The 13390-nt window shown below is 58.0% G+C and overlaps 1 protein-coding gene across 17 annotated transcripts in view; it reads right to left on the bottom strand.

Moving 5' to 3' along the window:
- Positions 1-13390, bottom strand: part of NFASC (neurofascin) — a 194015-nt gene that overhangs the window by 16012 nt on the left and 164613 nt on the right. For 9 of the 17 annotated variants that reach the window (XM_045841371.1, XM_045841370.1, XM_045841378.1 and 6 more), the window contains 4 exons: positions 12565-12579; positions 7163-7384; positions 3673-3789; positions 2315-2467 (listed from right to left, as the gene is read on the bottom strand). The exons of 3 other annotated variants lie outside the window; for them this stretch is intronic. In XM_045841371.1, the coding sequence (XP_045697327.1) occupies positions 2315-2467; positions 3673-3789; positions 7163-7384; positions 12565-12579 (507 nt within the window). The remainder of the gene's footprint in view (positions 1-2314; positions 2468-3672; positions 3790-7162; positions 7385-12564; positions 12580-13390) is intronic. 5 more of the 17 variants (XM_045841380.1, XM_045841383.1, XM_045841384.1 and 2 more) reach the window with 2 other exon arrangements.

Raw genomic sequence — 13390 nt, 5'->3', positions numbered from 1 at the left:
TCCCCAGCACAGCAGGACGAGGCCGACTGCAGCCAGGGCCCTGAGTGCCCCCGCCCCCAGCTCTCCTGAGATCTGAGGTGGGCTGCTGTCTTGCTGACCCCACCGTCAGATCCACCACGCTACTGCCTCCCCCCCGCACCGCCCATCCACGATGGAAGAGCTGACTGGACTCTTGGAGTCCAGGGCTATGTGTCTGGAGCCCCTCAGGCTTCTTTGGCTTCAAGAGCTTCAAGGAGGTGATTAACTCCCCATGGGGGATCTTTCTGGTGAGGAGCAGGGAGCCCATCAGCATGCCTAGTGTTTTCCGCCCTTCTTTCCTGAACCACTAAAGCATGTGTGAGTCTGTGCACTACAGTGATGGCCTGTGGTTGCCTAAACGACCAGGGGTCAGGTCCAGAGAGGCTCACAGACTCTTACTTTGATGAGACACGGGACCTGGGGGAACCTGTGAACTGGGCTCTGGAGCCCACCCACAGGAAACACTGTGTTTAATTGCTCTGCACAGGCACACACGAGCTTCAGAAAGTGACAATGTTTTCTTTCCCTATGTAATTTCCAGCTCACCAGGGGGGTAAGCGAGCACTTTGTGCTCAAAGCTAAGGTCCTATATTGGCTCTTTCCAGCTTGCAGTGGAAGGAAGCAGGAAAATGTGTAAGTGCTAAGTGCCTCACTGTAACAGCAAGCTATCAGGCCCGGCCTCTTCAAGTCACCCACCGGAAGAGAGAAATGAACATTTGAGTCAGTGCTCAGAAGTGTATTATCAATCATCATTTTTTTTTTACTGGTGAGTTTAATACCTTGAAGCAGATTGGGACACCCCTTTCCTCTCTGGCTCTTTCTTCCCACCCCCACCCACGGCACTGGGAGAAGTCTCTCTCTGCAGCAGGCTGCGCAGGCTTCTGCCGCATCCCCAGGACGGAGCTCAGTCCTCGAATCTTGTCTCTGCTTCCTGCCTCTGTGCTGGACCGGACTTTGTAACGAAATGAACGCACTGGTGAGCAGCAGCTCGGGACCCCGACCGGGTTACAGAGTCCAGCCACCTGCTCCGCTGGTCACCTGTCCAGTTCCCTTTCCCGGCTCTAGGACAGCCTGGCCGCTCAAAGACCTCCTGCCTGCGCGGGCCTGGCTAGCTCCAAGCAGCCTCTGCATCTCGATGGCACAGACATATGCAGGACAGGTGGAGCCACAGGGAGGACAGGATGCCCAGGCTAGGAGGGGCTGGGCTAGAAAGGCAGGAGAAAGACATTTATGCAGATGGGCAGTGTCTCACAAGCTGTGACTACCAGGATCAGCCTCACAGGTCCAGGCACAGGAAGAGCAATCAAACATTTCAGTCAACATTCAGAAGTTCACACAAGTCACTGGGGTGGTTCCCCCCGCATCCTTGTCTATTAACCTGCATCTGATTAAAACTTCCCTGGGGGCAGAGACCAGTCCTTTTCTCCCCCTCCCCCACTCTTTAGCCCCAGGGCTTAGCCTGCCACCTGCCTGTCTGATTCTAAAGATCCACAGAAACGGACAGGCAAGCACACTGCTCTGGCAACTCCAGATGGCCAGTGGCCAGCCCGGCAGAGAGGCTTCTGAGCCTTGGACCCTTTAAGACCCCCGCCGCCTGCCCACGTGGCGCCATGAAGATGCTCCTCCGTTTGCCGCTGGAGCCCGTAAGAGCCAGGCGACTCCAGTCCAGCTAAGCTCCTTCCCCTCCCTCAGCGTGACGAGGAGTCACCCACTTCGAAGCCATAACAAACTTAGGACAATAATGAAATCAAAACAAATCCCAAACAACTTCTATAACACAGCTTGGAATTGTTTAACAGCAGATGACAGTGGCAAGGCAGAGACATACACACTGACCTCTCCCTTGGTTCCTGGGGAAATCCCTAGGGCAAGGCCCTTTTGGATGACCCTGTCCTGGAGTCCCATGGGCAGGAAGCTAGCCTGTGTCCCCCGGCCGGGCTGTGCTGCACGCCAGCAGCCCCACACCCACCCTCGGGGACCACGTGTGCACACACACCAAGCCCCTTTGTTTTGAGCACAGCGGGGAAGGCAGGTCGCCCCCTCGTCCCTATTCTGCGTTTCCTTGTGGCCCCACTCATCCCCACAGGGTTAGAAGCACGGTTGCCTCTCCACTGTGCATGCATTTTTGGCTTGTCTGGTTGGGAGCTGCAGAGTATAAGAGCTGAGAAACGCCATGCAAGGTGGGGAATGGGTGGGGAGGGGTCTTTTTTCTGAGGAGCAAATTCAAGCAGGAAGCTGAGAATGAGGATGAAATGCCCATGCTTGCAGGGGACGGCCAGGCCGGATCCCCTCTCACCTGTACTGGTCATAAAGGTGATGATGGCACTGCTGATGCCCTCGTTGTCCCGGGAATAAATTCGCAATGTGTATGTCATCCCGGGATAGAGGTCTGTCAGCTGCACAGGCTGGGCCTGGGCCTTAACAGGGACAGTTTTTTTCGTATGGTTGCCTGGGGAACAGAAACCTCAGTCAGCCCAGGGCCGGGTGTGAGCAGCTGGAGGGTCAGTGCTTAGGTCCCCGCCACCTGTCGAAGGTAGAAGCGTGGGGGAAGGGGCTGGGGCTGGCAGGGCCAGGCCACCGCACGGACCAGGAGGTCGCCAGGCGGCTCCTGCACCAGCACCTCTGGGCAGTGCCGACTCCCGTACGGGGCAGCCCTTCAGCAGAGGGCGCTGTTCCCTCTCCCGGATTGTCTTCCCTCACCAGTCTTAGTACTACACCTCCTTCCCAAACTCTCAGGGTGTCAGCCAATGCTGTTACCCTGAAGAAGGCCAGTGGGCCAGGCAGCATCCCCCAGTTTACCCGGAGATGCCTCTTATCTTTCCCCACGTGCAGAACGCACCCACCAGGAGGAGAGGGTGCCTGCGTGTCCGCGGCAGTGGGTGGGAGGAGGCTGAAAACGTGCAGCCCAAACTCGGGATTCTGGGCTCTGTGGATGTGGATCCTCTCCACCCACGGAGAACGAAGGGCTGTCGTTTTCCCCCTGGAGGCCTTCGGGTGGCCAGCCCCGCCGGGGGAGCTGGCCTACTCTCTTACTGTCCACGCCGAAGAGGCCTGCACGGTGGGCCTGACCCTTAGAAACAGGGGCCTTCCCTCTACAGTCCAACTGACCTGGACCCATGGTCCCAAGATCTAGCAAAGCATGAACAGCTCAGCTCAAGCTACTGGCTCTGAGACGAATTACCCTGGTCTGTGTCCCCATGGCCACTGGCACCCCTCTGAGCAAAGCACAGCTGCACCCCGAGTCTGACCCAACCCCGGCTATCTAGTGGGGATATCAGAAAACATGGATTCTGAGTTAAGGAGATCCACGCAGAGGCGAGATTTGGCACATCTGGGAGGCTGTTCAGAACCCTCATCCTGGGCAGGAAGTGGATGGAGGGCCCCACTGCCCAGGGCCTCCCCAGCACACACAACCCCAGACCTCGCTAATGGCTGCAGAATCCCCTTCCTTCCCCGTAAGCCTGCGCCTCCCACCTCACTGCCGTCTGAGCACACGTCAGTTCCATCAAGTCAGTTAAGCCAGGCCAACAGGCCTCTCCAAGCCTGGGGGAGTGCACAGGCTCTCTGGAGGGGCTCTCTGGAGCGGCACCTGCGCTGCCCGCTGCAGCGGCCGCCGCTGCCGCTGCCGCCGCCACCCCACACAGCAATGCTTACTGTCGATGTACTCAACCACAAAGTCAGTTCCGGGCCCGAAATTGTGCTTCCAGGTGATGTTGGCCCATTTACTGTTGGGGAGCACCGTGACGTTCCATATGGACTGCTCGTCGGGGGCTGGTGGGCAGGTTAGAAGAGGAGTTAGTGGTGAGGAGGGAGGCAGCGCTGGGGACAGAGAGACAGACAGACAGACACACACACACGGCCAGGAAAGGGAAGAGCCACGAGTGGCTGTGCACAGGGCCCGACAGAGCTCCAAGCTGCAGCCTTGGAGGCCAGGCCCGAGGTTGCCATCCAGGTGCAAGCAGGTGCAGTGGGGGTGCATATGTGAGGGAGGGCTGTCAGTGGTCTGTATGTCCACCCAGGTGGGGTGGGAATGACAGGGTGAGTTTTGAGTCACATTACTGCAGGCTCTAACTTGGGCTCATTCCCTTTTAGATCAGCCATGGATGTGAGCGGCGTGGTCAGAGGGGCCAGGGAAAGCCTTGCTGGCTCAAGTGCAGATAGGGCGAAGCAGTGTGCCCACCACCTTCCTGCAACTACGGGCGTTCTCCGGGAAGGAGGAAGGGACCTTTCAAAGAGTCACGGTGAGATTTGCAGGAAGGACAGGACCAAACATGGGAAAACCTCTATGGGCTCCTAAAACCGGAGGAGGAGATGGTGACCAGACAGGGACTCTGGTCCGAGGAGCCCCTGGGGTCGTGCTCAGCCACGAAAACCCCGGACGATGTGGGGAATGGCCTCAGGTTGTCTGCGGGGACTTGGGGTCTTAGCATCCCGAGCAGGGACAGCATGAGCCCTTCCTCTCCCTCTCATGGGCAAGGCGGGACCAAGAAAAGACGACTGCTTTTCGACACCCAGCCCTCAGTGGTCCAGACACCAGAAGAATCCCATTCTGTTGCCTTTGCAGCACCACAGCCTTTGAAGCTCGATCTCCATGCAGCACAGAAGACATTAATTATCTAGTTCCTATGAGCTACTTTATCAAAGCCACGGCACTGTCTGCAACCATAGCCTGTGGACAGCAGAACGGTGCTAATCTTCAAACATAATCATTTTTCAAGAGTCCCAGCAGTCTGATTACCTCATTTCCGAGCAAAGATTTAATAGTGGAGTGCTAGCATGGGGCCTTGTATTTCAAAGACTTTATAAGTATGGCTCCTGTATATTTTATTAGCATGCAAGGGGGCACTGTCGCCAACAGCCCCGTCAAACACAAATGGAGTACATTGCTGACGCACCTACTCATTATCTATTTGACGTGTTACTGAGTCTGCAGGGCTGGGGAAGTGATAAAAGATCTGGTGTTCACTTCAAAGAAGTGCCTTCTCTCCTACAACCTTGTCGGCTTCGGGTTGCCCCAGGTGATTATGATTCATGTTCCGTGACAGACCAAGGAAGAGTGTTCGCTGACGGCACCGCGGGGCACTCTCCTGGGGGAGGGCAGGGGGCGGGCTTCTTTACCTATCTCCCAGATGCTCCCGCCGCGCTGGCTGCTCTGGGCCACCCTGACCCCCGCTCTGGGGGGTCTCATGGTTTTTGTTAGTGAGAGTGAATTAGGATTAGTCATAATTAAGGGACTTGAGTTTCCTCCTCCTTGGCTCGGGGGCCTGGAAATAGCCCGAGAATCAGGTTTAATCAGTTTGGCCACTAATACAACATTGATTAAAATCTCACTGTCTTAAAGGTCAGGTAGATTGGGGCACCATCAGCAAAGGTCGAGTGACGGGAAACCAAAACAGCTTAGAGGTGGGAGGTGGAGGAAGGCACCGCCGTACAGAGAGGCCAAGGTGATGACCACTGAAGACCCGAGAAGTTCAAAGAGAGGGACCAAGAGGGAGAGCTACCGATTTCCGACGAAACAAGAAGGCAAGGGAGGGGCAGCAGGGATTGTTCTGCTGACTCCTAGCAGGTGAGAATTGGGGAGAATCCCTTGAAATCTGAAAGAGACGGTACAAATAAAACGTCTAATTTTACCCTGAAAAAAGTAACCTTTTTGTCCTAAGATGGAAGACATGATAAAAATGAAAGTTTCCTTTAAAAATCCTGGGCAGCAGAGCCATCACGCTGCATGAAGGGAAGTGAGGATGGTGGAGGGGGGTTCCCAAGCTCTAAGGGCAGGATTGGGGGCATGGCCGGGCCCCCGCAGTGTCCCGGCAGTTCGGCAGTTCGAGGTTGGGCTGCGAGAGTCCGCGAGGCCAGTCCTTCCCGAGGGCAAGGGACGGCTGGTGGGCGAGCCCCACTCTGTGCATCCCCCTGTGGACTGGGGCACTCCGGTGGGATGGCGAGTCCCACTCTAGTGCAAAAGGCACTTCACTGCAGGGCTGCAAAGAACAACCAGCACCAGGTGCTGGTGGCAGCTTCTAACAGCCTAGCAGGTTTCTCCTCACCCAACCGCTTCCCCAAGTGCATGTTGTTCAGATTCTGGATATTGCACCTTCAAGGCAAATCCGCGTTTCCAAGGTCCTAGGAGCATGTCAGCTACAGGTGTCATCACTCCGTGTCACTGAATTAAAGAAGACACGTGCGGACGAGGCCTCCATCCTCACACTAGGAGAGGCAGGTGGGCGGGAGACAGGCCTCGGAAGGTGAAGGGACTTGCGCAGGAAACAGCTGCTGGAGGAAGGTTACGGGTGCTTCCCACCAGCCCTCTGGCCGCATCACTGATTTTATAGCTGGCCCGTGGGCTCTGCAAGCTGGAGGCCCCCCTCTGTGGTAATAAGAGTGTTCAATGCTCCGTTCTTAGAAACATGGCTGGATTCCCGAGGGGTCTCCTCACGCCCGAGGACCAGAACGGCCTGGCCTGGCTGGGCGACGCAGGGGCAGCACCTGCCCGGGCTCAGCAGGCCAGCCTGCGGTCGACTCTCGCCAGGAGCCCCTAGAAAGGCTGTGATTTTCCCAAGTGTGCCTGGGGCGGCGTGGGGAGTGTGAGTGGGAGGGAAAACAGGGCACCTGCAGGCGGCACTCTCCTGGAAGCTCTGACTTCTCAAGAGAAAAGTCTGTAAGTGCGACCTGGGGAGAGAGGGGCTGTGGAGGAGCGGCCCTGGGGACAGAGCTGCCCGGGAGGCCGGCCACATGCCGCTCCTCAGCCCTCCGTGCTGCAGGGTCAGATGCGACTCAGCCAGGCAGGGAGCCTTCTCAGGACAGTTGGCCAGGGTCAGGCTCCTGTCCTTCCTGGAGCACTCAGCCCCAAGCTGACTGCTTGGCACACAGCTGGAGGCTGCCCTACTGGGTGGGACCCAGGCGTCCTGCCTGAGGCGTGGCCCTCTGTTAAAGGACAGGGATCTAGGGCGAGGACGAGGGAGATGAAGTGGTGGAGAACCATCTAAGGGGTGGGCGGGGCTCCCCTGTGCCACGACGCTACCAGACTGAGAATCCAGTTGTGTTTCTAAAGTAGGAACAAAGGGGGGCGCTGGTTACCACCATCCCAGATCCTCCGGTCTGGGGTGCCTGCGGGTGGAGGGCGGGGAGCATGGACAGTGGGCAGTACCGGATTCGTGTGTCTTAGTCCCGATGGCGGGAGGACTCTCCATGGTGGCGGCGGCGGCAGTGGTTGTAGTAGTTGTGGCGACGGTGGTGGCAACGGTGGTAGGTGCGACAGTTGGGATGATGGGGACTGTTGTGGCTTCGGTGGTGGCAGCAGTGGCAGTAGCATCAGTACTGCCCACGGTGCCTGTGGCACCCACTGTGGTCGGGGGCAACGTGGGAGGAGCTGAGAGGAAAATGTAAAACAGCCGAGTCTGGTTGGTTTGGCTGTTCCCAGCCTGGACACATGGCCCCCGAGTGGCTGGCAGGCAGGCAGGCAGGCAGGCAGCCCAGTGACGCGATGGAGCCTAGTAATCAGCTGCCTCCCCAAGCATGACAGACGGGCTGGGTCACATGATCACAGCGAAAGGACAGACCATGTGACAGGAAGAGAATGAAGCCCTATGTGCGTTTCATTTTCTTCTCATGGTCTGTGGCTCAAAGCACCCAGCATGCATCTAGCCAAGGCAGGGATGAGGATGGGAAGGGACATGTACGGAATCGCTCAGACTTCAAGCACGGCGGCACGGGGCCCCAGGCCGAGACCACCCAGACACAGGCCGCACAGCACGTCAGCCCAGCCCCCCAGCCTGGACCTGGAGATGGGCCGACGGCCGGGTCCTGTCCCACAGGAGCCCCAGGAAGCCTGCCATTCCCAACCACTCACTCCAAAAGCACCCTTTCCCCACCTGCATGAGCTCTAATGCCACCAGAGGAAGCGGTCTCCACCCTTTGGAGCCAGCAACATGGTTGCCTCCGCCGCCCCACAGCGACCCACCTGGCCCCTCCTCCCTTCTTCCCCGCCCAGTGATGGTCCCCCCTGCAGTCACCCATTCCACCCTGGACTGTGGGACCTGCCTCTCTTTTCAGGACATTTAGGGTCCAGGCATCATGAACGGAAGCACCTCTTCCCAGCCCACAGCAGACACAGAAACCCCAGGACGCAAGTGAGATCTGTGCTGTATCTTCTTTTTTGCACAGATCTTCAGGGGGTTCAAGTGTGTGCTGACTCTCCTGCTCTCCTCTTCCATCCAAATCAGGCCGCCCACACAGGTCAACCCTTGGGGCTAAGTCTATGGAATGTGACCTGTTTCCTCCCAACCAAGGGCTGCCCTATTACTCTCTGCTGCTACAGCTTGAGGGTAAGAGAAGAATAACGGGGCAAATCAGAGACACAGCTGCCTCGCCCTCTCCCAGCGCTGCGTCTCCTGGCACCTGATCATGTCTACTTGCTAGTGTCCATGCTAAGAGGCTGTAGGCAGGAGGTTAAGACACAAGTAGGCAATTCTCACTCCCAAGGAAGAGTGACATGCCACCCTACCGCAAATATCCATAGGTTCGGGAACACGATGTTCCCACCTGTGCAACAGGCGGCCACGCCAGGGCGGGAGCCAGAGAGAGAACTGTCTGAGTGCTTTTTTTTTTTTTGCAGGGAGAATTAAGAGATCCTAAGCTTCCTCAACAAGAGCCTGACCAACAAAAGCCTTTTCATTCCCCTGGGCCTCCAATATTACAAGACCCCACAGAGCGGGGACTGTTCCTGGGCCCCTTGCTACTCCCTGTCCACAAGATCAGAGGCATTATTAGGCCCGGAGGGTGCTCACCACGGAAGTCACGCTGGGCAGCCGATGAACGCGAACGCGTTCCGGAGATTCCCGGGCAAAAGTCAAGCAGGCAGTGCTACGCTCCTCCAGCCCCAGTCAGCTCTCGGGCCTCGGGAAGGCGTGTGGGGGTGTGGGGTGGGGACAAATTCCCTCCACAGTCATTATTCAAGGGTACATTCTGTCCAAGGGGACCCGGGCCTGGGAGGCTCAGGGCTGCACAAGCTCAGCATGAGGGAATTCGTCCGTCCCACCCACGAGACAGAAAGGCAGACGTGGAAGAGCTGAGAGGTCGGCGCTCTCCCAGGCCCGGTCTGGTGGTTCCCACGGCCGTGGTCACACCCGCGCCGTGCTGTTGGACGGAACCTCCAGACGCTGCTCTGTCCGGCTGGCCCAGGACTGCCCCAGTTTGGTTCCTTATCAGCAGTGCATTTTCTAATAGTTTCTGGCAAATACAATGCTTTTCGATGATCATTTTAAAGGTACCATTAAAAAACACCTTAAAAGACTCCCTTTTAACTTCAATCACCCCACCGTGCATGGTGCAGACCTGGGCTTCCCTGCCCGCACACACTGGGCGGTCACAGTTCCCAGACCATCCATTCGCTCACACGCCCCTCAGTCCTCGCACCAGCCGAGACACACACACTCAAACGCACACAACCAGGCTCACACACGCCACCCTGTGTGTCCCAGCGAGCAGCCTCAGTGACAGGGGTGCCGAGATAGGCGGCGTTAGAGCGAGCCCTCCCGGGCCGGCTAGTCAGACGCCAGAATGACAAATGGCTTGAGGACGCTTCCACCCAGCTGCGTTCCCTCCCTCTGGGGGTCCCTTCTGCCAAGTGGGACCGAAGGGAGTGATTCTCTCTGGTGCTGGCTGCCCAGTTGCTGCTCCTTTGCTCAGGGGCACAGTTTCAGGGCATGAGAGGGACCAAAAGGGACTCGAGAGGGAAGGGAGAGCAAACGTGCTTGCTTCCCAGGCACCACTGGAGTGACCTTGGAGGACACAACCTCAGCTGCCCCAGGTAACAGCTGGCAGGCAAGCATTCTCTGACCACTCATTAGTTGCATCTCTTGTCCCATGGCTGGACGGGGCTGGAGAGACGGAGGGCAGAGACAAGGACAGGCTCCAGGGGAAGGGACAGAGTCAGGTGCATGAACTGTCAGAGGTGTGAACAGACAGGAGGGGAAGGAAGGTTTTCCATGGGGAAAGCGTCCTGCGCTCGGGTCAAAGGGGGTTCACGTGACTTCGTACCCTGGGGTGGGGCTGGGCTAGAGGACAGAAGGGGAATAAAGCACAGAAGTGGGGCTGACATAGTGGCCCCCAAGCTAGACAGACAGACTGCCAGAATGCCGCTTCTGGCCACAGCAGGAACTGCAGGCTGGAGAAGCACCCTGGTCACTGCCTGAAGGACCGAGCCCCTAGCCTGGTGACCGAGACAAAGGGAGGCCCGCAGCCGGAAGCAACGGCCCCAACCTGAAGGCGGTGTCCACCTAACGGGTGGCCTGACACCCACGGGTGGCACCCTGCCGCGGCCGAAGGTTTCCCACCAGTTTGGGAACACCGAGTAGGAGGTGGGGAAACAGAGGAAAGATGACGCGTCTCTTATTCGTCTTCCTGACCCTGGAACCCGCCACGGAACTCCCTACCACACGCTTGCGGATCTGAGTGCAGTCAGAGACAAGGACAGCCGTCTGCAGACACTGCCAGGCGGAAGGCTCAATCCAAACATGCCCGCCTGGCACACGGGCCGCTCTGGCCAAGTCACAGATGGCCGGGACAGATGGCCGGCTGTCCTAAGAGACAGCAGGTACAGCTGCACGACAGGGATCATCTCCACTGGGCGGGATACAAGCAGACCAGTTTGGGGACAAACCACCCAGGTCTGGGGAAGATGAGAGGGAATGCAGCAGTGGGCCGGAGGCCGGGCCCACGTCACACACGTGGAACCCGGGCTCCGCACCTCACACCTGCAGGCCGTGCAGAGGTTCTCGTGCATTTGAGGCTGAGAGCAGCCGATGATCTCGGCACCTGCCTTTACAAAGAAGGGTGGCGCGCCTCTCCGACCTCGTCCCGTGGAAGCGGGAGCCTGGGAAACGTGCTGACCAGCGGCTGGAATGTCTGTGCTCACTCCGCACACCACGAACCTGGATCTTTTTGAGGGACGCACAAAGTGGGGCGTGTGGATTCACACCCATCACCCTCACGATGGCCACTCACAACAGGGGCAGCACAGACTGGCATGATGCCCTGCACCCAGACCCACCAGCCTTGGGTCCCCAGGTGCTAGAATGGGGGAGGTGGCCCAGGAGCTGCTAGACCAATGAGCTTCTAGCTGCTTCTCCTGGTGCCTTCCCCGTGTCTGTCTTCCCTAAGCCTGCTCAGGCTGCCTTGCACCCTGCTGTTACAGGCCCCGGAGAGACCCTTCTGCAAACTTGAAGCAGGAGGTAGGAGCAACCCCCAGAGCGTCAGATCAGCTCTCTCCCCAGTCTCTAGGACATCTCTCTCGTGCCTGGCAGAGGAGTTCCGGCCCTGTGGGGAGGCCCTGGACCCCTGCCAGCCTGGGTTACTGGGGGTGGAGGGTAGGAGAGGGCTAGGGCAGGGGAGGAGGGTGGCAGCGCACCACCCAGGGGTCTGGCTGACAAACACAGGCAAGCCGAGGAATTAGGTGAGCAACAGAAACAGAACCAACCTAAAACGGGGCGGGGGGTAGATGAGCGAAGGTGGGTAGGAAACCAAACTGGGCAAGGTGGGACGGTCTCCGTAGCCAGCCCTCAGATTCTTCACCTGAGTCTGTCTCTGTTCGCCCCCACTGCCTAGAGCCTGGGCGACCCCTGGCCTTACACCCTTTGCTCTGCCAGGCGCTCTCCTTCAGCTTCACAGGAGGGCGGGTGACGGAGCCCTGCGGCCCCCTGTCTAGTGTCTCTGGCTTGATGCCTGGCCTTCTGCAGTGCAGCGCCCCTAATGTCCCTCAACCCCGCAAATGAGGACTTGAGAGGAGGAACACGGTCAGCAGGCCTGCTTCTGTGCTAGGACCTGCCGGCCTGACTCCACACTCCCGTGCACCAGCCTCCCAGAACCCGACATGGAGACTGTTCTTAACGCTGAAGACTGCTAGGAGCTGGGTTTCTGAAGGGCGAGGAGTCACTCAGCCCACAGGGCCCAGCGACTCCAGATCCTGGAGCACCCGACTCTATCCGAGGATGTGCTCACGGTTCTCACTGACCAGAACCCACAGCAGGTGACAGAGCTGGTGCCAGGCCCCCATGCAGCATGCAAGGCCAGCATGCACGGCGTGCTCACCCACAGGTCACCCTTTCAGGGCATGGCAACCTGACCAGAGGACAGGGGCCAGCTGTGCCCACTTGCAGCAAAGCATTCCTTCTCAGGGCACCGCTGGCCACTCAAAGGCTGCCGACCCTCTCTGTGCTCTGAGATGTCAAGCCTAGGCCAGGGCCCAGGTGTTCAAGGGTGTAATCACTCAGCTTCAGAGAAAGCTCCAGCTCCAGAGAACAGTCTGCAGCCCATGTGTGCGGGGCCCCTTCTCAGTCACTCTCCTTCTCAATAGGGGCAAACAGTAAGTGGAGGGAGAAGACTGTGTTGGATTCTGGTCCCACCCTCCTGGGCGGTCTGGCTTCCCAAGCACCGAAAGGGTGAGTCTGGAGCATGCTTTCATTTCGAGCCTCTCCCTCCTTCTCCGCCTTGGCCGGGCTCCACCTGCATCACCCCATGCCATGCCCATTACCTCAGCTGCTGGTACGGTACCTGCGGTTGGAGTAGCTTCAGAACACAGCGCCCAAGATGGCCAGAGAGAGGGAGAAAGGATAAGAGAGGGAAGAGAAAACAGAACATAGGTGAAATCACAGGGCAAGCAGGCAGAGAAGGTTCTGGCTCAGACCTGACCCAGACAGTGTGGCCAGATGCTGGCCACTGCCCTGGGGATGCCAACTGGTATTCAGGGCTCATGTTCAACTCCACTGGGATCTGGTACGTTTCTATAGAAAACTTGCCACCTGGGTCTGGGAGACCTTTCTGATACACTCTGCTTCTACTTCTGTTCAAGGACTAGCAACTAAGAGGTGGCAGCAGGCACAGTCCACCTGGAGTGCTGCGTTTCGAGGTCTTTCCCCCAGAAGATGTCCTTCCCTGGCCAGCTGATCTTTATGATGCAGGCTGGGTGATGCTCTGTGATGCCAGGAATTGAGGGCTCACGGTGTAGGCGGTACGGGAGAACACCAATCCTGGACAAAAGAACGGTGCCGCTATCTTTGGGGGATGATGTCAGATAGTGTTGGGGAGGATGGCAGGTTGGGGAGAATGTTTGGCTGAATGCTCCTCCCACAATCTCAGCCTTGAAAGGCCTGGGAATGGTGACAGACTGCAGCCCCGAGGCCGCTGTCTTGTTTTGCTGGCCCAGTTCTTTCCCACCAGTTGTACTTTATGAAATAAGAAATGCAACTGTGGACTGAGCCCCAAAAAGAATTCCTGAATTTCCTGCAAATATCTGAGTTGAGAAGAGTCTTTGTACTCCTGCTGCCTGGGGCTGCAGAACTTTCCCTGTGTGGTCCCTGGGACAATGCGTCTCCATCTG

Source organism: Phyllostomus hastatus, unplaced genomic scaffold (assembly GCF_019186645.2).
Source record: "Phyllostomus hastatus isolate PE091 unplaced genomic scaffold, TTU_PhHast_1.1 phas_contig_36, whole genome shotgun sequence".
Classification (NCBI taxonomy): Eukaryota; Metazoa; Chordata; class Mammalia; order Chiroptera; family Phyllostomidae; genus Phyllostomus; species Phyllostomus hastatus.
This window is presented reverse-complemented; position numbering and strand designations above follow the sequence as displayed.